Source organism: Benincasa hispida, chromosome 6, assembly GCF_009727055.1.
Source record: "Benincasa hispida cultivar B227 chromosome 6, ASM972705v1, whole genome shotgun sequence".
NCBI lineage: Eukaryota > Viridiplantae > Streptophyta > Magnoliopsida > Cucurbitales > Cucurbitaceae > Benincasa > Benincasa hispida.
In genome coordinates this window covers 5,017,858-5,041,976 of record NC_052354.1, presented here as the reverse complement: position 1 = coordinate 5,041,976, position 24,119 = coordinate 5,017,858, and the positions used below count along the sequence as shown (strand labels likewise).

The window sequence follows — 24,119 nt, the reverse complement described above, 5'->3', positions numbered from 1 at the left end:
GATAAAAAAAATCTGTTAATATTTACGAACTATGAGTTTTAGAACATTCCCAACAGTCATCCTATGACCTTTCATATCGAACAAACAACTACTTTTGTCCATCCTCCAATAATATACGAATGAGTAAAATTAAAATTTTGAGTTTTGTTAAACTCTTGTTAGTAAATCTCGTTTATTTCTCTTGTTTCTTCCTCTCGTTAACAAGTTTCTTATTTTCGTGCATTTTTCTCATTTATATATCTGACACCATTTTTTCTTCCTCTCGTTAGACTAGCCTCACTTTTGTTTCTTCTTCTCGTCTATCTATAGCAGTCATAATACCACAAACAAATCGTTCCTATCACTTAACACGACTCGTACGATTTAAGGAAATGAGAAACAACACAGTGCATGTGTATACTTACTTGGAGTGTGAAATTACTTGTATGTGTTGATTAAACAATGATTATAACGTTACAATATTCGTATTTTTGGAAAACTTTGCAGCTTGATGCTTAAGAGTTTTTTTTAGAGAGAACAGATGTATGCACTCGAAATACCACTTTTACGTTTTGTTATCTTAATGAAACTTAGTGTGCACATGACTTTTCTTTAAATTGATTTGAGAGAATTTTGGGTTTGTCAGTTCACTTTCTCAAAGTATTGAAAATTCGTACAACGACCATTAATTACATGAAAATTGGCAGAAAATTGATAGCTGGTAAAGAACGAAATGCAAAAACAAGAGAAAAGAAGATGAAGTGAGAGGAATGAGAGAGTTAGACTGAAAACTAAAATTTAAAACATTTGATTTATGTTTGATGAAGAACGAGAGGAAGGCACGACAGGAGCGAGTCCAGAACAAGAGGAATGTGTGTGAACTTGGGTTGCGTGTGTGCTAGCGAGCGATTTAACAAGAGGAAAACATGAAAGGAACGAGTCCAAAATGAGAGGAATGTGCGAGAATTTGGGTTGCGTGCATGCTAGCAAGCGATTTAACGAGAGAAAAACATGAGAGGAACGAGTCCAAGACGAGAGGAATGTGTAAGAATCTGGGATGGGTTCATGCTAGCGAGCATTTTGGGGCCTAAACGAACATTTCACATGCGGTTGACATCATCAGAGATCGATTTTCGAGTGTTTTTGAAAGGTAGGCCAAATTTTAAGTGGGCATCAAAATTTGACCCACTTAAACAATTTTTTTATAGAAGTATATCATTGATAAACTAGTATCAACGATAGAGTTTATCACTAATACTCTATCAAGGTAGACTTTATGGGCGATACGATGTATCGTCAATAAACTCTATTAGTGATGTGATGTTCGTCAATAAACTATCCTATATGAGGTTTTATCGGTACACTCTATTAGTGACTATGACTTATAAGTTATAAACTCGTATTGTTTAGAATCTATCAATGATAACCAGTGATAATTTCACAAATCATATAGAAATCTATCAATATAGAATGCTACTTATAAAGTTTTATTACCTACTTTAAGGTTAGTTTAGTTACAGTTAATTGTTTCTAGTTCTTATCATTGCTTTGAAAAAAAGATTGCATTAAAAACTTTAATGAAAGAGGTGGAGAAAATAAATATGGAGTAAAAAAAGTGAGAAAATGAAGAAAGAAAAACAAAAAGAAAAATATTTACTTTAAATCTATCAATGACAAAAGAGATGGAATATAACTTGTGCATTGTGATTGAAATCTATCTGTCATATTAGCCTATTATTGATAAATCTAGGTTGTGAATTAAAAATATGTTATCAATAGAATTCTATTATCGATAAAATTCTAACTATGAAAAAAAAGATAAAAGCTAATATAAGCATAGTTCAATTGACATAAGACGTAGACTTTTATTGAAAAAGGTTAAAAGTTCAAATCCCACAATTATTATACTTAAAAAAACATAGAATACCAATAAAACAACAAGAAGGATAGGAAAAGAAACTTGTAAAGAAGCAAAAATTCAACGAAAACCATATGTAACTAAAGAAAGAGAATATTTTACAAAATCGAACATTTGATAAAGATGAGCGAAAACAAGACAAGATTAAAAAAAAAATCAATGTTAACTAAAAATGAGAAAGAATACGAACAAAAACAACAAAATAGATCATTTGGAGAAAAATGTATAATAGCAATAAAAATAAAATCATTAAGGAGATTTGAAAAAATTGTCATATTTGCAATTCTTCAAAAATGTTGTTATACACCTGAAGGTTGTTTTGAATAATTGGAGTGTTTAATTTAGAAAAACAAGTTATTTTGAAAGAAATTGGAGTGTTTGACAATTACTTAAAATGGTTTTTCAAGTGTATTTTAATCAATTTTCGTCAAAAGTGTATAAATAAAAATGAACATTGTGAATTTTTTTTCCTAAGTCAATCTAAACGAACCTATAGTCTATCACTCATTGACCTTGAAGGATGAATCTAAATTTTGCTATATCTATTAATTATTTTACACTATACTGTATTTACTAATACTTGGACGTGATCAATGGCAAATACCCTAGCATGTGTGTAGTCATTGAATCCAATTTCTCATCATCAATGGCACCAAAAGGCCCAATGAGGCCCATTGGGCTGACCAAAGCCCATTTACGATCTAAGCCCTAAAATATTTATTTGGGGGATATGGAGGAGGAATAACTTTGGGAGTGGCATTTTCTTCCCTCTATATAACACGTAACGGCCACATCTTCGTGTCATATCCTTCCTTTCTCTCACTCTCATCTCATCTGAACCCTAGCTTCGATCTCCCTCACCAACGAGGGCTTTTGGACCACCAACACTACTTCGGTACGCTTTTCTTGGTCACCACCATGGCGGAGGAAGTCGTTGTAGCTACCGGAGCGGCGAGCCCCGAGCCCTTGGATCACAAGCGCAAGCTTGCAGATTTGGACAACGAACGCACTGAAGCCCCCGAGGAGAACCATGCCGAGCCCAATGAAGAGTCTGCTGCTCCCGATACCACCGACGTTGCCACTTCTGACGAATCGGAGGCCAAGCGCCCTCGGCTCGACGGGAAGCTCGAGGAGAATGGTACTCTTCTTTCTTACTTTCTTATTGTAGCATTGTGAGGCAATTTATGCTTTTATGCTCTTGAAATCCATGGAAACATCGGATGTGTATTTGTGGATTTTCTATGTCACTTTCCGTCTACTTCTTGAAGTATGAGGTAACTGCTCGCGGAAAAAACTGGACGATTTTCCTAGTGAATATGTTTATTTCCCTTGGATCGTTACCCGTTTGGAGCCAAGAATTGTATGGAACTCTACTTTCTACTGCAAACGTCACGGGTCCCTCGAGATTTCTACAACGAAGTGGAACAATATTCTTCGAGATTTATAACCGAATAAGATTTTCCTTCCCAGCCCATCATGAAATATGCCTGATATCCAACTAGATAGATATGCATATGTTATCCTGCTGCCTCGTATCAGGCGTTAGATACTTTTAGCATACTAATGTCCTATGATTCTTATTTGCGGTTTCTGTGTATTAATGCCTTTTCCCTATTATTCATAGAAAGATGGGAAATGTTAGTTCAACATTGAAGTTATCCTATTGGATTCTTTGGTTCGGAGTGAACATTCTGACATGTGCCCAACAAGAATGGACACGTATTCTGTGTGGTCAACATATTTCCAATATCAAGTTTCCAGTATTGTCCAACAAGTGTCCTAGTTTGATATGTGTTGGCCATGGAACACGGATAATGTAATTCTACCAAAGATTATGTAAGAGGAAGAGTGAAAAGGAACATGGATTTTGGACTCAGAAATCACATAAGTTTCCTCTTGGAAAAGCTGGCTGAATTCATCTGCTTTCCATTTCCTGCCCTGGAATTTAAGTGCAGATCCCTTTGTCTAGATGTAGAAATTTTCATACAACATGTTAAAATCCATCCCCTTTCTAACCGTGGTGTTAATGTTTCTTCATAAAATAATCATTTCTGGTTGGTTATGTTAGATCTATAATTTGAGTTTTGACATTGGGTTATGGTTAAAAAGGTTCTTTGGTGAGGTGCTTGACAAGAATTCAATCCTTCTGTTTTGTTTGCGTTAATTTACTGTTTTACTCTTGATGATTTAATCGATGTTTTATGAAGGTAATATATGATCATTTATTCTTTCTGTAAAATACAACGTCTTAGTGTTTTGTTTTCTTTACAGCTAGTGAGAATGGGCATCAAGAAAATAAGCAAGAAGAGCTGGTGGATAAGGAAGACAATAAACAATCATCTGAAGAGGAACAGCCTGCTTCAGTGGAGGAGGTACCTGAAAAAGAGGAAACGGAACAACTTGCTGCAGAGCCTCATGAAGCAGGTGATGCTCAGGATTCTGCTGTTGAGATCTCTCAGGAGGACAAATCTGAAGAACTCTACAAGGAGGAAAGTCAGCCTGCGGAAGTGAAGGCTGAACTGCCAGTGCAGGAAGAGGATGTTTCTAATGCTGAGCAAGATCAGCCTCCATCGGAGGCCGAAACAACTACCTATAAAATGGAAGTTCCTAATAGTAAGGTGTGAACTTGCGAGATATCTGATTATATGATTCTAGGACTGTTGTTCAAGCTTGATGTTGAGTTTGTTTATAGGCTTTTTAAACAATATCTTTCCAGCCTTTGCCTCAAGTTAATGCTATTAATTATTATTCAGGTTGGTCTTTGAGCATGTAGAGTGTATCTAATAGGGCCATTGACTGAAGGTCCTAATTTTCAATATTGTGTCTAATAGGTTGCTGGATTATGAGATTTTTTAAAGTTCAAGGGCCCATCAAACACAAAATTAATTGTATGGGGATGTATTAGTTCCTTTTGAAAGTTTTTTATTTATTATTTTTTTTTTGAAGTTTAGGAATCAAATAGATTTAACTTTGAAAGTTCAAAGATCAAACTTACAGTATGATCTATCATTTTCCCTATAGATACACTGCAAATATAATGGCTATGCCTACCTGTCTTTCAATCTTTTTAATTATTCATTCAATGGAATGTATGACAGACAGATGGATTCTGAAGAAAACATGGCTCGGATATTAAAAATTGTACTTTTAATCCATCTACAAATTTTGCTGGAATTTCATATGACAAATGTTGGCCTTTATACTGCAGGTAGGTGTTCTCATTGGCAAGGCTGGGGATACGATTCGATACTTGCAGTACAATTCTGGTGCGAAGATTCAAATCATGAGGGATGCTGAAGCGGATCCCAATCGTTTAACTAGACCTGTAGAAATAATTGGAACTTCAGAAAATATAAAGAAGGCAGAGGAGTTGATCAATGCTGTGATTGCAGAGGTTTGCATTTTTTAATATCATTTTTGTTTTTCTGCCATTATCCTTGCCTATTTCCATTGCTCTTGATTTTTTTTTCTGTATATCACTCTTTAGTATCTGTTTGTAGTTTATTGTCCTGATATTAACTTCTTGATTAAATTTTGTTTTCTCATAGGCTGATGCTGGTGGATCTCCATCCCTTATAGCCAGAGGCCTTACTTCTTCGCATTCTATAGCAACTGCTGAACAGATTCAGTTACAAGTTCCAAATGAAAAGGTTTGGAATCCATATTTTATGTGGATATCTTTTCGACTGCTTCTGCCATTCACTTACCTGAAATTTCCGTCCCTAGGTTGGTTTAATTATTGGAAGAGGTGGGGAGACTATTAAAAGTCTGCAGACCCGATCTGGTGCACGTATACAGGTAGTTGATATGTTGCAAGTCTATCTTTATGGTACATGTTAATTTATTTTTATGATCTAATATAGTCATCATTTATGACTTGTTTGTTTTCCATGTAGTTGATACCCCAAAATCTTCCAGAAGGAGATGAATCCAAGGAAAGGACTATAAGAATAACTGGTGATAAGAAGCAGATTGAAATTGCTACAGACATGATAAAGGAAGTTATGAATCAGGTATGCTTTTAATAGCTTACCTTTTCTCAAGACATTTTGGTTCTTATATATCCATATTTTTACTTGAGTTTTTGACTCTGATGTTTGGTATCATAAATGCTTTTAGCATGTTATATTCCCCCAATATTGCTATGAATTGTGTTTATTTTATCGTTCTTATTATTGTTTTTGCATTTGAATTATTAGTATGTATTTTCTGTTTCATGCATAAGATCTCAGTGTCTATGATCATGTTTTTATCTTAATGGCTCCATCTTGTGTGTGCACAAGTTCTGTTTTACATTTTTTTCCAATTGACTAATGAATATTAAGTTATATGCTGATTGGTGATTTACATTCTTTTCTGAATGTTTTTTTACATACAGCGGCTTTGGTACTATTGATACATTTTGCAAGTCTTGTCTGAGACTAGAGATAAGGTTTTGAATTAACAGCGTTAATATTACAGGCTAATCTGCTCAGTGTCAGAGAAGCAAAATATTAGCATCTATATGCTATGTGATGTAGTTCTATCTGAGGAAGTGTTATATATTTTTATTCACTTGATGACATTGGATCAGTACTAGATTCTTTTCAATCATGCTGGTTGAGTATATAAATCTGACCAGGTTTAACAATCACTGCTATGAGAAACAATATGCAGATTTTGTATGGTATAATGTTCTTTAATGGGATTGGGGAAATCTCTTGACGGGTGATCCTAATAGCTTGTGAAATCAATGAATGGTCTATGAAAAGATCACATGAATGTTCTAGGAAAGATCATATACTGAAATCCAAGATGCCGGTTGACATAATTTATCTATCATAAAGGTGTCAAACTCGAATTGGTTGGCTTTAAAACTGCAGATTACAATATTGCCTTTTCCATGGGGCCGACATTGCTTTCTTGGTGTAGCAATAGACAACTTCTATTCACTCCCATCCACCGAAGAGAGGTATCAGGCATTAAATCTCGCGATTGCAGGATGTTAATAGTTGGTAAGATTGCTTCAAGATTTCACACTAAGAATAATTGAGTAAGAATGTATTGCATTAACCTTAGTGCTCATTAGTGGAGCCATTTTCTATGCTTGAGATTGTGTTGGAAGAAAGTAATGCCTGGTTGAAGTCATGATACTTTCATTTGCATGGGACCTAGTATTCAAAGCTGATACCATTGCTGAGACATCATAGGCACGAAGATTTGGTGCATGCCACTCTAACTCCACTATAGCAACAAATTCACTTTGAACTAATGACAAACCAATGCCAATGCAATTATTATTATCTTTTGTACTTTTTTTTTTACCTGAATGATCTGTCTGATGCGATGCGACAGTGAAATGCTCAGCATATGTTGGTACTACTTCAGAATGAAAGAGTTAAAGATTTAGTTGTGAAGTGGATGCTGATGTATCTGGCATATGTTTAGCAGAATTACTATCTATTTGATGAACAGAACAACGTATGTGTGAGATGCCTGAGTACAAATGTTAAGCTTTCTCAGACGCATGATTTTGTCATCCTTAGACTTCTGCGCTTTCCATCCCTTTTTTAAAACACTTTTCAAGTTTGTTAATGTTGTGCAGATTTGAGGGCATGTTTTGTTAGGTGTAATTTGTCTACTTCACAACCTTCTGCATTATGTATGGTCAGTTGTAATTGGCAATCTTTATCTTTTAACTTTAGATGCCATGCTAAACTGGGTGCTTCCTGTTCTAATATTTACGAATGCTTTTGGCTACAAATTCCTCCTGTTAAAAGATTGGTATGACTTTAGGATGCTGTTGGTACATATTCCCTTGCATGCATTGGGTTACAATGATATGATATTTCTGGTATTTTCTTGGTTTGATTCTCTTTAATATAATCTGTATGAAGCTTTCGTCTGCTTCTCATTTCTTCTTCTTGAACATCTGAATGGCAATATGTTGTGTTCGTAATATTTAAGCGTCAACTTACTTTATGTGGCTATATGACGCCAGGGCCCTCACTAATGTTCTTGAACAAGAGATTTCGTTCAGCATACCATGTTCAAGCTGTTCATTTTCTCCAGTCTACTTGCATATAATTGAATCTTACAATAAAATTTTCCTGTCTACTCACTCATCTCTTTGTTTATCCTTGGAGTAGACTGTGAGGCCTTCATCGCACTCCACTGGTTTTAACCAACAGGCTTACCGGCCCCGTGGACCTGGTGGTCCAACTCAATGGGGTCAACGGGGTCCTCATCCTTCACATCCAGCAGCATATGATTACCCACACAGAGGGCCTTATCCATCTCATAATACTCAGTATCAGCATCATCCTGGCTTTGGAAACTATCCCCAACAAATGGGCGGTCCTCGAAGCAGCTATAGTTCTGGTTGGGAGCAAAGGCCACCCCCCAGCATGCAGGGGCCACCACCAAGTTCGGGTGGTTACGACTACTATGGTCAAAGAAGCCACTATTCAGATGCTCCACCTTCTCATTTTCCCGGTGCTATGCCTGCACATGCTCCTGGCCCTTCTCCCGCCCCGGCTCTCGGTCCACCACAATCCCAGTCCGGTTACAACTATAGTCAGCAACAAAGTCAAGGTTATGGACATGCTGCGCCTTATTCTCAGGCAGCTCCACATCAGAGCTACGGCCATGGATACGAACAGAAGTATGACCATCATGCTTCAGTGCAGAATCCATATGGTGGACATGGGAATGCTCAACAACATTATCCACAGGCTGGTGCTCAACAGGTTTACCCTGGACAACAACAGTATGATAATAAGCCTCCATCATATGGTGTTCCAGCACAAGGACCACCTCCTCAGTCTTATGGTGCTCCTCGGGTTGGTCAGCCTGCAGAGCCTTATCAAGGTGGCTCCGCCCCAGCTTCATATGGACAAAATATGCAACCTCAACAGACATATCCATACCCAACTGGTGGTTCTACCCAGCAGTATCCTCCCTATGGCACTGTACCAAGCACGGACGGTTACAATCAGGCGCCTGCTGCTTCTGCCACTGCCGGTTACTCGCAGCAGTATGGTCAACCTGGTGTGCAGCAACCATCTGCTTATGGACAACAAGTGGCTCCCGCTGCGGCATATGGGCAGTATCCAACCTCCCAGCAGGGTTATCCAGAGCAGGCTGCTGCAAATGCTGCTGCTGGGTATGCTGCATACCAAGCACCTCAGGATCCCACAGCATATAGCGGAGCCACAGCAGCTGCAGCAGCTGCTTATACCGCTCCAGCCAGTGGGCAGCCAGGTTATACTCAACAGATGGCGACTCAGCCAACCTATGATCAGTCAATTCCGCAATCAGGTGGGTACGGAACTGTGCCTTCAAGTGCTCCTGTAGGTTACGGGAAGAGCGTGTCACCACAGCCACAACCTGGGTATCCGCAGTATGATTCTACTCAAGTTTATGGGGCAAATCGTTAAAAATTTTGATAAACTAGGTTTAGGGTCGTTGGTTAAGGAAGGAGTGTAGTAGGGGAGGGTGTTACTATATTGAAGTGTTGTTGAACTTGTTGAATCCGCTGTTGTAGGGAACATCATCTGTTGTATTTGCATTGCTTATCGACCAAGTTATTAAAAGAACGTTTCGGTTTTTATAGTAACATGAAAGTAAGCACCTTGTTCATTAATGGATACATTAGAATGCTTATCATTTCATCCCTCTTTATTTTGATGGTTCTGCGTTTATTGTTGGTTGGTAATATAATTAGAACATCTTAATTTGGTGTCCTAAAGTCCAATAGGGATCAAACCCAAGGGGATTTTTCTTTTAAAGCAATATAATTTAATTAAATAGTGTAAAAAATGATTTGAGTTGAAAACTATTCTCAATGAATACATAGAATAAAAAAAGGACAAAATATTGAAGGGGGGAGAAAGTAAATTAACCTACAAAGGTATAAGGAAATATTTTATGTACATGATACAAAATTAGTGAGAACTCGTACACGAAACCTTATCTTTAAAATAAAAAATATATAAAAAAAATTCTAAATGCATCTTTGCTCCAAATCCAACATTTAATTATTATTATTTTTTAAAAAAATTACCATAAGTTTGTAATTTGTTTTTTAAAGTAGATTATTCCATTCTCAAAGAATAATGAGATGAGATTTGAAGTTATACGAGGTATACTGAAAAAATAAACCGCAATTTACTTTCTTTCCTTTTGGATTTTAAAACTCATAATTAATTTGGATCATCTTTTAATTTGCATTGTGAGCGAGATCGAGTACCAGAAAACGAGACAACACAAGATCGAGTGTCAAAAAGCAAGAGTAAAAGAGTGAGACGGCGAGAGAAAGGAGAGAGGAGAGCTAAAGTGTAGGAGCGAGAGCAAGAAAGCCCATTCCACGCGTGCCAAAGTTCATTTTTATTATTTTCAACCAAATTTGATTTCAACAACAAAATGGGTTCATCCATCCTGCAAACCGTATATCTATATATATATTTATACATATATATCTGCCAAACTCCTACAACCACTAATGGAAATTTCGTCCTCCTTCATTCCGTCCCTTCATCTTCACCCTTTCCCTCCAAATCCTCTCGCGGTCGCCATTTCCAATTCCGGCCGACAACTCTCCCGAATTAAATCTTTGACACAGTCACCGACGGATACACCGCCGTCAAAAATCAAATTAGTTTCCAAATTTCGGTACAAAAACCGCCCAGCTTTTGCCGAGAAAGATGCTTTTCCTTCATCTTTACCACTTCACACCAAGAACCCTCATGCCATCTACGAGGACATTCAAAGATTTGCTCGGAAAAATAAACTCAAAGAGGCACTTACGATTATGGACTATTTGGATCAACAAGGCATCCCAGTTAATGCGACTACATTTTCTTCTCTTATTACTGCTTGTGTTAGAACCAAATCGATGACTGATGCGAAACAGATTCACGCGCATATTCGGATAAATGGACTTGAAAACAACGAATTTCTGCGTACAAGGCTTGTGCATATGTATACTGCTTGTGGGTCCTTGGAAGATGCACAGAAGCTGTTCGATGAAAGTTCTAGCAAGAGTATTTATCCTTGGAATGCGTTGCTTAGAGGCACCGTAATGGCGGGTCGGCGGGATTATCGTAGCATTCTATCGACTTATGCAGAAATGCGAAGACTGGGGGTTGAATTAAACGTTTACTCTTTTGCAAATATCATTAAAAGCTTTGCAGGTGCATCGGCGTTTACACAGGGGCTCAAGGTCCATGGCCTTTTAATTAAAAATGGATTGGTCGGCAGTTCAATTCTTGGGACAAGTTTGGTTGATATGTACTTCAAATGTGGTAAGATCAAACTTGCTCGCCAGGTGTTTGAGGAAATTACCGAAAGAGATGTTGTGGTTTGGGGATCAATAATTGCTGGTTTTGCTCACAATCGACTCCAAAGGGAAGCTTTGGAATATACGAGGAGGATGATAGACGATGGTATTAGACCGAATTCAGTTATATTGACGACGATTCTTCCTGTTATTGGAGAAATATGGGCCAGGAGATTAGGCCAGGAAGTCCATGCTTATGTTATAAAGACAAAAGGTTACTCCAAACAGATATTTATTCAGTCTGCTTTGATTGATATGTATTGCAAGTGCGGGGACATCGGTTCGGGTAGAGCGGTTTTTTATGCATCCATGGAGAGGAATGCTATATGTTGGACTGCTTTGATGTCTGGTTATGCTTTAAATGGCAGGCTAGAGCAGGCTGTAAGATCAGTTATTTGGATGCAGCAGGAAGGATTTAGACCGGACGTGGTTACTGTTGCAACGATTCTTCCAGTTTGTGCTGAATTGAGAGCTCTGAGACCAGGAAAAGAGATTCATGCCTACGCTTTGAAGAATTGCTTCCTACCGAATGTATCTATTGTTTCATCCTTGATGGTAATGTACTCAAAATGTGGAGTAATGGACTATTCTCTGAAGCTTTTCAACGCCATGGAGCAAAGAAATGTGATCTTATGGACAGCAATGATTGATTCATACATAGAAAATGAGTGTCCACATGAAGCAATTGGTATATTCAGAGCGATGCAGCTATCGAAGCATCGACCAGATACCGTTACCATGGCTAGAATCCTCTATGTATGCAGTGAACTAAAGATGCTGAAGATGGGGAAGGAGATACATGGACAAGTCTTGAAGAGGAAATTCGAGTCGGTCCATTTCGTTTCTGCCGAATTAGTGAAGTTATATGGGAAATGTGGAGCAGTAAAAATGGCAAAAATGGTGTTTGAGGCAATTCCTGTGAAGGGGTCAATGACATGGACCGCCATTATTGAAGCTTATGGAGACAATGGAGAGTTTAAGGAAGCAATTGATCTGTTTGACCAAATGAGGTCCTCTGGTATTTCTCCAAACCATTTCACTTTCAAAGTGGTTCTATCTATTTGTAAGGAAGCTGGTTTTGTTGATGATGCAATGCGCATCTTCAAGCTAATGTCTGTTAGGTATAAGATTAAGCCATCTGAAGAACATTACTCTTTAGTCATTGCTGTTCTTACTCGGTTTGGTCGAATCGAGGAGGCTAGAAGGTATATACAGATGAGTTCTTCATTTTCATAAGTTTTATTTTTGTGTTTTATCCATTATTGAGCTGAGCTCCTTGATTAATTATTTGAATGCAACAAAATGCAAATGTGCACATATACATCTGTTTTTTATGTATTGTATATGTTGACCTTTTTGTGTATATTTCTTAAGTTTGGGAGAATTGAAGGATAAATCTTCAAATTATGTGACTAATTTGGCTTTTTTCCTCCCTTCTGTGAGTATAATATAGATTGAGGAAATAAACTTTTGATGTCAAGGAAGATAATGAGTACATTTATGCCTTTTTCTTACCAACTTGATCTTGTTGCTCCAGGCAACAAGCATGCATGAACCTTTTCATGAAGTATGTGTCTAGAGAACCCAAAGTCTCGATAGTTAGCTTTCGATTTTTCGGTTAAAAAATGTCGATGAAGACATGCGTGTCCACTATTACTTTTGGTTGTCATGAGTTTTCAATTATGGACAAAGATATTTTTACTTGGTCAATTCTAACAGCAAATTTATTTCTTGAAGGTAAAACATCATTTTCATCCTTACTCTCACACGTCGGATTTTAGTCCTTAATCTTAAAGATAGTCACAAAAGAAAAAAAAGAAAAGAAAAACATTATCACCTTTCCACTATATATGTCAGAAACATATTCAGAGTGTATTACTTGCATGAAATTGAAAAGTGTTATTATTATTTAATATGTTTTGATAAGATTTGGTTTTGAATCTATTGGAAATATAGTTATTAAAATCCAACATTTAAAAGTACAAAAATTAAAATTGAATATATTTAAAAGTACAGAAACTAAAATTGAATTAGTTTCAAAGTATAGGATAAAAATGACATTTGTTCAATTTGCTTTGATTGATATGAATTGCAAATGCAAGTGCGGGAAGATTGGTTCCGGGTAGAGCGGCTCTTTATACATCCACAAAGAGGAATGCTATCTATTGAACTAGTTTGATGTGTGGTTATGTGATGTGAATATTTTGTGTTGCATGCAAGTGTACATGGTCAAGTTATAATATTAAAACGGTTTGTAAGGTCGAGTATCGTCTTTTGGGATCAAATTAATAAGTTATTTGTTTAGCTATCTTAGAATTGTATCAATTTTAGCTAAGAATTGAAATCGAGTTTGGATTTTTGGTTTTATAAACAATAAAAGACAGCAAAAAAAGTGTTAAAATCTGATAATAGACGTGTTATAGGGTATTGAATCTGTTAATTATTTCATTACATCTATTTTAGCCAATTCATAGAATCATGTATAAACATTATGCCTAAATCTAGAAATTGAATTAAGGAGCAAGGCATTGTTGTCATTAACAATTTTCACTCTTAACCTAACTATTAACATGATAGATTAATAACGATTTAATGATATAGATCTGGTAAAACATTAAATCTCTCAATTAAACATTCAACCTAACAATTATCAATTGCCAATCAATAAGAATGAAAATGATACCATTAAAAAGCAAATTGTTCAACAAACATCTATGAAAAGAACTAAATTCAATCTAAATTCGTAACAACTTCATCAATACCCTAAAACAGCAAGTTTAGCCACTCATAGGTTGCAAAAACATATTTTCATAAATCAATTCAAGCATAAGATTAAGAGAAAGAAAAGGGAACCAAAGAACCCTCCAAGCTCGCCTCAATCGTCACCTCGGAAACTCGAATGATCTTTAAAATATCCACAAGATTCTCTAAATTTGAAGCATAAACTCTATTTTAGGTCTCAACTTTTGTTCTTTAGCCCTCAATTCGGTTAGAATCTTCCTTCTATTAGGTAAGAATGGTGTCCAATTATATGGAGGATGAGAAATTTAGAACAAAATCCTTGCCAAAATTAGCAGATTTTCAAATAAGAAAAGACAACGTTGCTACGCTCAGACACAACATTGCAACGCTGGTCTGATTTTGTCGTAGCGTTGCAACGCGCTATGCTATTTGTAGCGTTGCGACGCTGCTTCCTCAAGTGCAGCTACTGCCTTTGAGAGTATATCTTCGCTTCACGTCGTAGCGTTGCAATGCTACAACCAATGTTGCAACGCTCCCTTGCCCTTTGGTTTCTTTAGCATTTTTCCTTTCTTTTTTTCACTCTCTTTGGTCCATTGCTCGATTTTTGACTCTTTTAAACCTGATTTAGTCCCTTTTTACTTATTTTAGATATAATTCACTTCTCAATCATAAATCTTGGAATTCACTAACAACACATCAAATTTGATAAAAACACATTAAAAACCATCCTAAATCTAAGACACATAACGTACATTTTGTGTGTGTTTCAATAGGTTTTAAATGACAATAATGAGAATTTCCCCCCATTTTATGAAAGAAGGAAAAAAACAATTAATGTCAAAATAGTATAACTCAACTTGTATTAAGTATGTACCTTGAAAGTCAAAGCAAACATAACTAACTAGTATATAACCATGAGATATGTGATTAGAATCTTCTTACCACTAAAAAAAGGCATGTACCTTGAAACTCCATCCTACATACCGATTCCCTATATAGTAAAAAAAAATTAAATAAATAAAAAAGAAAATAAAAAAGAGAAAATGATAAGTATTAAATTGATGAGATTTTTGTAAAGATGGCCCAAATTAGGGGAGAAAAATGAGATTTGCTTTGTTTTTTAAAACTAAGGTATCTTGAACCTTTGTTGACGTCAAATTTGGGTGAAATTACCAAAAGGAAACCCTCGTACACGTAGAATGACCTTTATCATGTACTCTCGCTCTCTTGCTCCCTCTCTTTTCTAGGGGTGTTCATATGACCCGACAACTAGAACAACTTGGACTACCCAACCCAAATTATAAGGGTTGGGTTGAGTTGGTTTAAAATTTGGGTTGTGTTGGTTTTTTTCTTTTTTAGGTTGGGTTGGGATTATAAAAAATTCGGGTTGACCCAACCCAACCCGAATTACTAATATTAATATAATTATTTACGTTTTAGCCTTTTAGGGTTTTAACTTCAAGTGTGAGTCTGTGACTATGTGATCCCGACGCCGATCTCTTTGTCTCTCAACCTTCTCTTCTCAGTTCTGGTTGTTGTCGTTCGTCATTGTCTAGTCGTTCTCTTTGTCATCATTCGTCATTCATTGTCGTTCTCTCTGGCTAATTTCAAGGTTAGTAACACATTATCCCCTTCTCTCTGGTCGATTTCGAGTTTCTTCATTCAAGCCTTCTCTTCTCAGTTTAAATCACTTAAGTTTAATTTCAGATCTAAAATACATGTTTTCTGCCTTCTTCCCTGACATTTTATGTTTAATTTAAGATCTCCACAAGTTTTTGTTTTTCAAATTTCAGACTTCTAGTTCCAGTGGCCGATTTCAAGGTTAGTAAAAATGTAAATTGTCTATTGAGCTTCAAACAAAACAAAATGGCCAGGAAAATTTAACAAAAATACAAAATCACAACCCTAGCTTAAAAAGAATCACGAAATTGCTTAGTGCACTGCAAATTGTTGATTATGTACAAAAGATTGCACAACCTGACAACCCAATCCAATCTAACCCGAATTTTAAGATGTGGGTTGGGTACCCTACTCGGATCATTCGAGTAGTCAACCCGACCAACCCGAATTTTTGAGTTGGTCCAAAATTTACCCCAACCCAACCCAACTCAACCAATGTACACCCTACTTTTTCCTTTCTCACAGATTACTCTCTACTTTCTCATTGTCTCGCTCTCTCATTCTCTCTCACATTCCGTTCTCTTTGTGGTCTATAGCACAAACTGAAGTTAGTTGCGTCGGAGCTGCTTGTGTTGACTCGAGTCGAAGAAGGAGAAGAGAAAAATATCAAGGAAGGATAAATCCATAACTTCATATGGTCGTGACAACATCAGGTTAATTACATTATTATTATTTTATAAAAGTAGTGTATTTTTCATTTTCGACCTCTAAAATGGATCCACGATCAAAATTTTCCCAAATTGATGATACTCATGTGAAAAAAAAGAAAATATGTTTTTTTTTTTTTTTTTGGTTCTTATAATTTTGCAGGGAATCATATTAATAATTGTTTGGAACCCAATGAATTTTAATAAGATATAAACTAATAAAAGAAAATAAAATTTATCGTTGAGATATTTAGAAGAAATGAAAAAAGAACTATTTTTGCAATAAACAATACAAACTAAATAAAATAAACCCTAGAGAGGCTGTCACTTTTTCATTCATCCTCTACACCCTTTCTAATTTTCTTCTCTCTTGATCTTCACCCTTGCCCTTCTAATTGGAAATCTTGCCAAATTCAACCTGATGATTTCAAATTCAATAGTTCCAAACAGGGAATTAAGAAGGTAATGGTAGATAGGTTGCAGTATCGAAGAGGAAGGTACAATGGCGAAGCTCTCAGGGTTGCAAAAGCAAGTGCTCAGTCTCTACAGAGCATTTCTCCGAGCAGCTCGTTCCAAATCCGCTGAAGATCGACGGCAAATCGAATCGATTGTCGCCGCCGAGTTCCGCCGAAACGCCAAGCAAATCGATCGTAAAAATTTCATCCACATCGAGTACCTTCTTCGTCGAGGTAACAAACAGTTGGATCAACTTAAAAGTCCTGGCACTGTTCGATTTTCGACTATCAATCCCCATTCTGAGCCTTGAAATTGTATGTACATTTCTTCGATTCTTCGCTATGGCTGTTCTCGGTTCTGATAGGATCGATTTTGAACCCTAGAAAATAAACTGCGATCGATTTGCTTTTTTACCTCCTGAATTTCAGATTCGCAATTTTGCTGGTGGATCCTCATCTGATAATGAAATTTTTTATTCATGATCTTGCTTTTCAGTGACGATCAATTTCGCAGCATGCTTCAAATGTTTGAAAATGGAGACAATGGGATTTTCTTAGTTTGTAAGCTTAAGGTATGAATTGTAGTTTAGTGTCATAAAAGAATCGTATGAATTTTGTCTAAATATTTTTGCAATTTTGTCACACGTTTATGGAAAAAGCATAATCTTTTGGCAGCTCTCTGGCTTAAAATCAATAATTGGATTAACACAAACACAGTGGGAGCTATAATTTTATCAATTTAAATTTCACTGAACCAAATGACTCAAATGTTACATAGTCTACTAAATGATAATCATTCATAACTTATGAAGATTCAAGGATTTAATTGATATAATTATTAGTTAAGAATTTTAAATGATTTGGCCTATGAAATTTAAGAATATAAATTGATTTTTCCTCCTAAAATGAATTACCATTTTAGATCTAGAAGTTGTTAACTTTTGCACAATAAAACAATTTATATCCCTGACATGGGTCGGTACCTATGAGAAGTATTAGTAAACTTTAGTTGATTTTAATTAATTTCCAACATTTAAATTTTATATTTAGTCGTTGTCTTTAATTAATTTCTAGCTTTTAAGTGTTAAATTTATGTCTCCATAATTATGAAGATGCATGGAAAGGTGGTTGAAAAGATAAGTCTGCAATTAATAGAGTTGAATTAAAGATGATGGTGGTTGGAAAAATGGAGGTTGATGGATGGTGGATGGAAGATAGTGGTTGGAAGATGAAGAACTCTTTTAATGTTTTATTTTGTTTTTTTCTACTTTACATTAAATAGGTTTAGAATCTCTATCTATAAGACTATATAAAGTCTTTTCCCCATCCATTTGTAATAAGAATTTGATGAATGAAATTTGAGATCTTATATTTGAGACTTTTCCCTTTGAATTTTGCAATTCTTGTGATAGAATGCATGTGAGCCCGCTCTTCAATCTAACCTTGATCAAGTTGATTCTAGAGAGACTCAATCTAGAACAAGAATTCCCAATCTTGTTTCTAGATCTTCAATCAAGAGGTAATCTAATTCTAGCATTTTCTCGGGGTTGAACTTAATCGTATAGAGGGAGGTGTTAATTTCTTAGATTCAAAGGTTTTTGTTACATAATAGCTTGAGTCTTTGGACTGTGGGTTAGAGTTGCCTTAGAGTTACCTTATCATTTGGTATCAGAGCATATGTTGCATTTTTGTGGCTACTCTATCATTGATTCTATCTTTCTTCATTATTTTTATATTTTCATTCAAATTTCCAATTCTATTTATTTAGTTCTTTGTTGTTTTCATCCTTGTTCTTCATCAAATCCTATTTCAATTTAATTGATCAAATTTAGATCTTTGAAAAAAAAAAACAAAAAAAGTGAAGAAAACTAGAATTTTGTTCTTGCAATTATTCATGCAAATTGTGTGTTTAATCTTGAATATTTGAACCAATTTGAAATAATTGAGTTATAACATTAACTCTTTCTATTTCCTATCATTCCCTAGGTCAATTGCATGTTCATTTGAGTATCTTTACAACTTCTTGTCATTAAAAGCTGAAAACTAATTCAAATTTGAAATGGTTGACCTTTCTTCCTATCTCATTTTCTTTCTCATTGTAAACGACCAAATTTGACTGAGTCATTCAATAAAGTTTTAGATTAGCCGTATATTTTGAATTATTAAGAAGAGCTTTTCGTCAAATTCATTGCGTAATATCTTTTTATTCCATTTTTGTGACAGTTTTATTCGAAAAGTGCTTTGTATTTTTCCTTATTTGTTCGAGTATTTTCATAAATTGTCTTGTCTTGCTTATATTGAATAGTTCTCTATTTCAAGAATTGCTTATTCCACATGAGCTTACCCAATACATAATTTAGCCACTTTCCCAAATAGCCTACCTTCTATGTGCGTGAGTAGTGAACAATCCGTGAATTGAGTGTTTTGAGATCATGTTTCATCAAGGAAGAAATCACCATGAGAAGTACAATAACCATGAAAGTTTTTGGAAGACTTTTCGCAATAGTTTGGTTGAGTTACATCAAGCGGTTGATTACCTATCTAAATTGACTCAAGAATTGAATTTGCGAGACCAAAATTTGAAAAAGGTTAGTCCATCTACTGAAAGTATGCCCATTGTTGTGGTAGAGAGTGATAAAGTTCAAGATGACATACCTTGTGAAAAATTAGCTGATTGTATTATAACACCTAGTATTGAAGTTCATGTTGATGTGTTTGAGTTAGAGGAAAAGACATAAAAGACCAAAACAAAAGCATGTAGATTGATTGAATTGGAATCTTGTGAGAAAAAGAGTGAGAAAGAAAAACATGAGGTTAGTTTATGGCTTAGAGAGGAAAACGAGAGAAAAGTAAAAAAATATGAGCTTATTTGAGAGAGTTAGTGAGGTTAAATCTATTTTGTTTTCAAAACAAATTTTTTTTTTTTTTTATCTTCTATAAAAAAAAAACTTGTTTTCTAATGAGTGAGCTCAAACCATGTTTTCGTAGTGTTTCTTTTGAGTTCTTACATGAAGGCCAAAACACACTTATAAAGATGCTTGATTTAAAGATTGCTTCAAATGTCAACAATGATGTACAACATATAGACTTTAAGGCCAAATCATTTATTGAGAGGTACAACTCCACATTTGCTTCAGAATTCAATCATAGTAGCAAGCATAAGGTGTTCAAAGTGAGGAATTGGGTGTGGAGATATATTTGGAAGGATCGTTGTTATTTCTCAAAGAAACCCAAGTAGAATTCCATTGATGACTTGCATATGAAATCCCATGACTACAAGATTACTCTATAAGGCGAGGGAGATGTAAATTACTTTTTCAATGCCGCTGAATTTCATCCATTCGATGTAGGAGATACTTTTAGATTTGAGAACGAATCCTTTCGAGGAGGGAGAAGATGATATGGATTGGGACCTATGAGAAGCATTAGTAAACTTTAGCTGATTTTAATTAATTTCCAACATTTAAATTTTATAGTTATTTGTTTTCTTTAATTAATTTCTAGCTTTTAAGTGTTGAATTTATGTCTTCATAAGTAGATGCATGGAAGACGATGGTTGAAAGATGGAGGCCGCAATTAATAGAGTTGAATTAAAGGTGGTGGTTGGAAAGATGAGACTGTCATTAATGATCTTACATTAAAGATGGTGGTTGGATGATGGTGGATTGAAGATAATGGTTGGAAAATGGAAAACTCTTTTAATGTTTTCTTTTGACCTTTTCTATTTTACATTAAATAGGTTTAGAGTCTCTACACGGCTATATAAAGTATTCTCCCCATCCATTTATAATTAGAATTTGATTAATGAAATTTGAGATCTCATATTTGAGACTTTTCCCTTAGAATTTTGTACTTCTTGTGAATGCATATGAGTCATTCAATCTAACCTTGATCAAGTTGAGTGACTCAATCTAGAACAAGATTTTCCAATCAACTTGATTGAGTCACTTGATTGGAAAATCTTCTTTTAAATTGAGTCACTCCACAATCAACTTGATCAAAGTTAGATTGAATGACTGATTTCAAATTTCATTAATCAAATTATAATTACAAATGGATGGGGAGAAGGCTTTATCTAGCCTTAGAGATTCTAAAACTATTTAATGTAAAGTAGAAAAAGTAAAAATAAAACATTAAAAGAGTTCTTCATCTTCCAACCACTATTGACCATTCTTCAACCATCATCTTTAATATAATATCATTAATGACAGCCTTCATCATTCCAACCATCCTCTTTAATTCAACTCTATTAATTGCAGTCTCCATCTTTTCAACTATCATCTTCCATGTATCTCCATAATTACCAAGACATAAATTTAACACTTAAAAGCTATAAATTAATTAAAGACAACAAATAACTATAAAATTTAAATGTTGGAAATAATTAAAATAAACTAAAGTTTTCTAATGCTTCTCATAGGTCCCGATCCATATAATCTTCTCTCTTTTCGAAAGGATTTCCTCGAATCTGAAAGTATCTCCTACATCAAATGGACGAAATTCAACGACATTAAAAAAGTAATTAACATCTCCCTCGCCTTGTAGAGTAATCTTGTAGTCATGGGATTTCATATGCAAGTCATCAATGCAACTTCACTTGGGTTTCTTTGAGAAACAACAACGATCCTTCCAAATATGTCTCCACGCTCAATTCCTTACTTTGAACACCTTATGCTTGCTGCTAAGGTTGAATTTTGAAACAAATTTAGAGTTGTGCCTCTCAATAAATGATTGGGCCTTGAAGTCTGTATGTTGTACTTTATTTTTGACATTTGAAGCAATCTTCAAATCAAACATCTTTACAAGTGTTTCGACCTCTTGTAAGAACTCAAAAGAAACACTTGGAAAACATGACTTGAGCTCACCCGTTAGAAAACAAGTTTTTTTGTATAGAAGATAAAATATATTTTGTTTTGAAAACAAAATGGATTTAACCTCACCAGTTCTCTCAAATAAACTCACTTTTTTTACTTTTCTCTCATTTTCCTCTCTAGACCATAAACTAACCTCATGCTTTTTCTTTCTCCGTCTTTTTCTCACAAGATTCTTTTTCATCAATCTACATGCTTTTGTTTTGACCTTTTCTGACTTTTCCTCTAACTCAAACACATCAACATGAACTTCAATATTAGGTGTTACAATACACTAATTTTTCACAAGGTATGTCATCTTGAACTTTATTAATGGGCATACTTTCCATAGATGGACTGACCTTTTTCTAATTTTGGTCACACAAATTCAGTTCTTGAGTCAATTTAGTTAGGCAATCAACCGCTTGATGTAACTCAACCAAACTATTGCGAAAAGTCTTCCAAAACTTTCATTGCTATTGTACCTCTCATGGCGATTTCTTCATTGATGAAACATGCTCTTAAGTGAAAAGGAATAGATCTTAAAATACTCAATTCACGGATGGTTCACCACTCACGCACATAAAAGGTAGGCAATTTGAGAAAGTGGCTATATTATGTATTGGGTAAGTTTATGTGGAATAAACAATCCTTGAAATAGATAGCTATTCAATATAAGCAAGACAATAATAATAATAAGCCCAAAAAGAACAAGAAAACAATAAAATACTTGAACAAACAAGGAAAAATACAAAGCAGTTTTTGAACAAAACTGACATAGAAATGGAATTGTAAATAAAAGGATATTATGCAATGAATTTGACAAAATGCTCTTCTTAACAATTCAAGATACACGACTGATCTAAAACCTTATTGAAGGACCCAGAGTCAAATTCGACCGCTTACATTGAGAAAGAAAATGAAAGATAAGAAGAAAAGTCAATGATTTCAGATTTGAATTAGTTTTCGACATTTAATGACAGGAAACTGTAACGACACTCAAATGAACATGCAATTGACCTAGGAAATGACAAAAAAATAGAGTCAATGTTATAACTCAATTATGCCAAATTGGTTCAAATATTCAAGATTAAACACACAATTTGCATGAATAATTTCAATAACAAAATTCTGGAATTTTTCTCTTTTTTTTTTTTTTTTTTTTTGCTTTTTTTTTTTTTTTTTTTGCTTTTTTTTTTCAAAGATCTAAATTTGATCAATAAAATTGAAATAAGATTTGATGAAGAACAATGGATGAAAACAACAAAGAACTAAATGAACAGAATTAGAAATTTGAATGAAAATATAAAAATAATGAAGAAAGATAGAATCAATTCTAGAGTAGGCCACAAAAAATGCAACCTATGTTCTGATACCAAATGATAAGGCAACTCTAACCCTCCGTCCAAAGATCCAAGCTATTATGTAGCAAGAATCTTTGAATATAAGAAATTAACAACTCCCTATACGATTTAGTTCAACCCCGAGAAAATGCTAGAAATAGATACCTCTCGATCGAAGATTTAGAAGCAAGATTGGGAAATCTTGTTTTAGATTGAGTCATTCCACAATCAACTCGTCAAGGTTTTGAATGACTCACATGCATTCTATCATAAAAATTGCAAAATTCAAAGGGAAAAGTCTCAAATATGAGATCTTAAATTTCATTCATCGAATTCTAATTACAAATGGATGGAGGGAAGACTTTATATAGTCTCGTAGAAATTCTAAACCTATTTAATGTAAAGTAGAAAAAGTAAAAATAAAACATTAAAAGAGTTCTTCATCTTCCAACCAATATCTTCTATCCACCATCTTCCAACTACCATCTTTAATGTAGTATCATTAATGACAGCCTCCGTCTTTTCAACCACTATCTTTAATTCAACCCTATTAATTGCAGCCTCCATCTTTTCAACCACCATTTTCCATGCATCTCCATAATTATCAAAATATAAATTTAACACTTAAAGCTAGGAAAAAATTTAAGACAACAAATACCTATAAAATTTAAATGTTGGAAATTACTTAAAATCAACTAAAGTTTACTAATGCTTCTCATTAGTCCCGATCCACATCAATCCCAAACTTTGGGGTTATATCAACTTAAACCATAAACTAATAGTTATATCAATTTAAACCTTGAACTTTATGATAATATCAATTTAAACTCAAAACTAATAATTGTATCAATTTAAAACCTTAACTTTCATAAGTGTATCGATTTAAACCCTATACTTTCATAAGTGTATCCAAATAAAACATAATGGAGGGTCTAAATTGAAACATTGATGAAACTTCAAGTTTAAATCAATACACTTATGAAAGTTTAGAGTTTAAATTGATATAATTATTAGTTTTGAGTCTAAATTGATACACTTATAAAAGTTCAAGATTTAAATTGATATAATTATTAATACAATTATTAGTTTAGAGATTAAATTGATATAACCTCCAAAGTTTAAGAGTGTAAATTGATTTTTGCCCAAAAAAAAAAATTCATTTTCAAGTCGGTTAAAAAAAATATAT

General features: G+C 34.6%; 3 protein-coding genes across 3 annotated transcripts; all 3 read left to right on the top strand.

Annotated features, from left to right (window-relative positions):
* Positions 1–2,657: 2,657 nt before the first annotated feature.
* On the top strand, positions 2,658–9,521 carry LOC120079940 (far upstream element-binding protein 2). Its single transcript, XM_039034406.1, has 7 exons — positions 2,658–3,035; positions 4,169–4,515; positions 5,106–5,291; positions 5,446–5,547; positions 5,624–5,695; positions 5,794–5,910; positions 8,026–9,521. Exons 1-7 carry the CDS (start codon positions 2,816–2,818, stop codon positions 9,313–9,315), a joined length of 2,334 nt encoding a protein of 777 aa, XP_038890334.1. The 5' UTR covers positions 2,658–2,815; the 3' UTR covers positions 9,316–9,521.
* A 620-nt stretch (positions 9,522–10,141) lies between these two features.
* Positions 10,142–12,647, top strand: LOC120079065 (pentatricopeptide repeat-containing protein At1g71460, chloroplastic). Its single transcript, XM_039033258.1, has one exon. The coding sequence runs from the start codon at positions 10,380–10,382 to the stop codon at positions 12,450–12,452; it is 2,073 nt and encodes a 690-aa protein (XP_038889186.1). The 5' UTR covers positions 10,142–10,379; the 3' UTR covers positions 12,453–12,647.
* A 3,906-nt stretch (positions 12,648–16,553) lies between these two features.
* Positions 16,554–17,235, top strand: LOC120079802 (succinate dehydrogenase assembly factor 1, mitochondrial). Its single transcript, XM_039034206.1, has one exon. It carries the CDS (start codon positions 16,788–16,790, stop codon positions 17,049–17,051), a length of 264 nt encoding a protein of 87 aa, XP_038890134.1. The 5' UTR covers positions 16,554–16,787; the 3' UTR covers positions 17,052–17,235.
* Positions 17,236–24,119: the final 6,884 nt, after the last annotated feature.

Coding starts and splice junctions, on each gene's coding strand:
- LOC120079940 (XM_039034406.1), top strand. CDS start 2,816: ATGGCGGAGGAAGTCGTTGTAGCTACCGGAGCGGCGAGCCCCGAGCCC. Junction 5,292..5,445: donor TCAATGCTGTGATTGCAGAG/GTTTGCATTTTT, acceptor GTTTTCTCATAG/GCTGATGCTGGTGGATCTCC. Junction 5,548..5,623: donor TACAAGTTCCAAATGAAAAG/GTTTGGAATCCA, acceptor TTCCGTCCCTAG/GTTGGTTTAATTATTGGAAG.
- LOC120079802 (XM_039034206.1), top strand. CDS start 16,788: ATGGCGAAGCTCTCAGGGTTGCAAAAGCAAGTGCTCAGTCTCTACAGA.
- LOC120079065 (XM_039033258.1), top strand. CDS start 10,380: ATGGAAATTTCGTCCTCCTTCATTCCGTCCCTTCATCTTCACCCTTTC.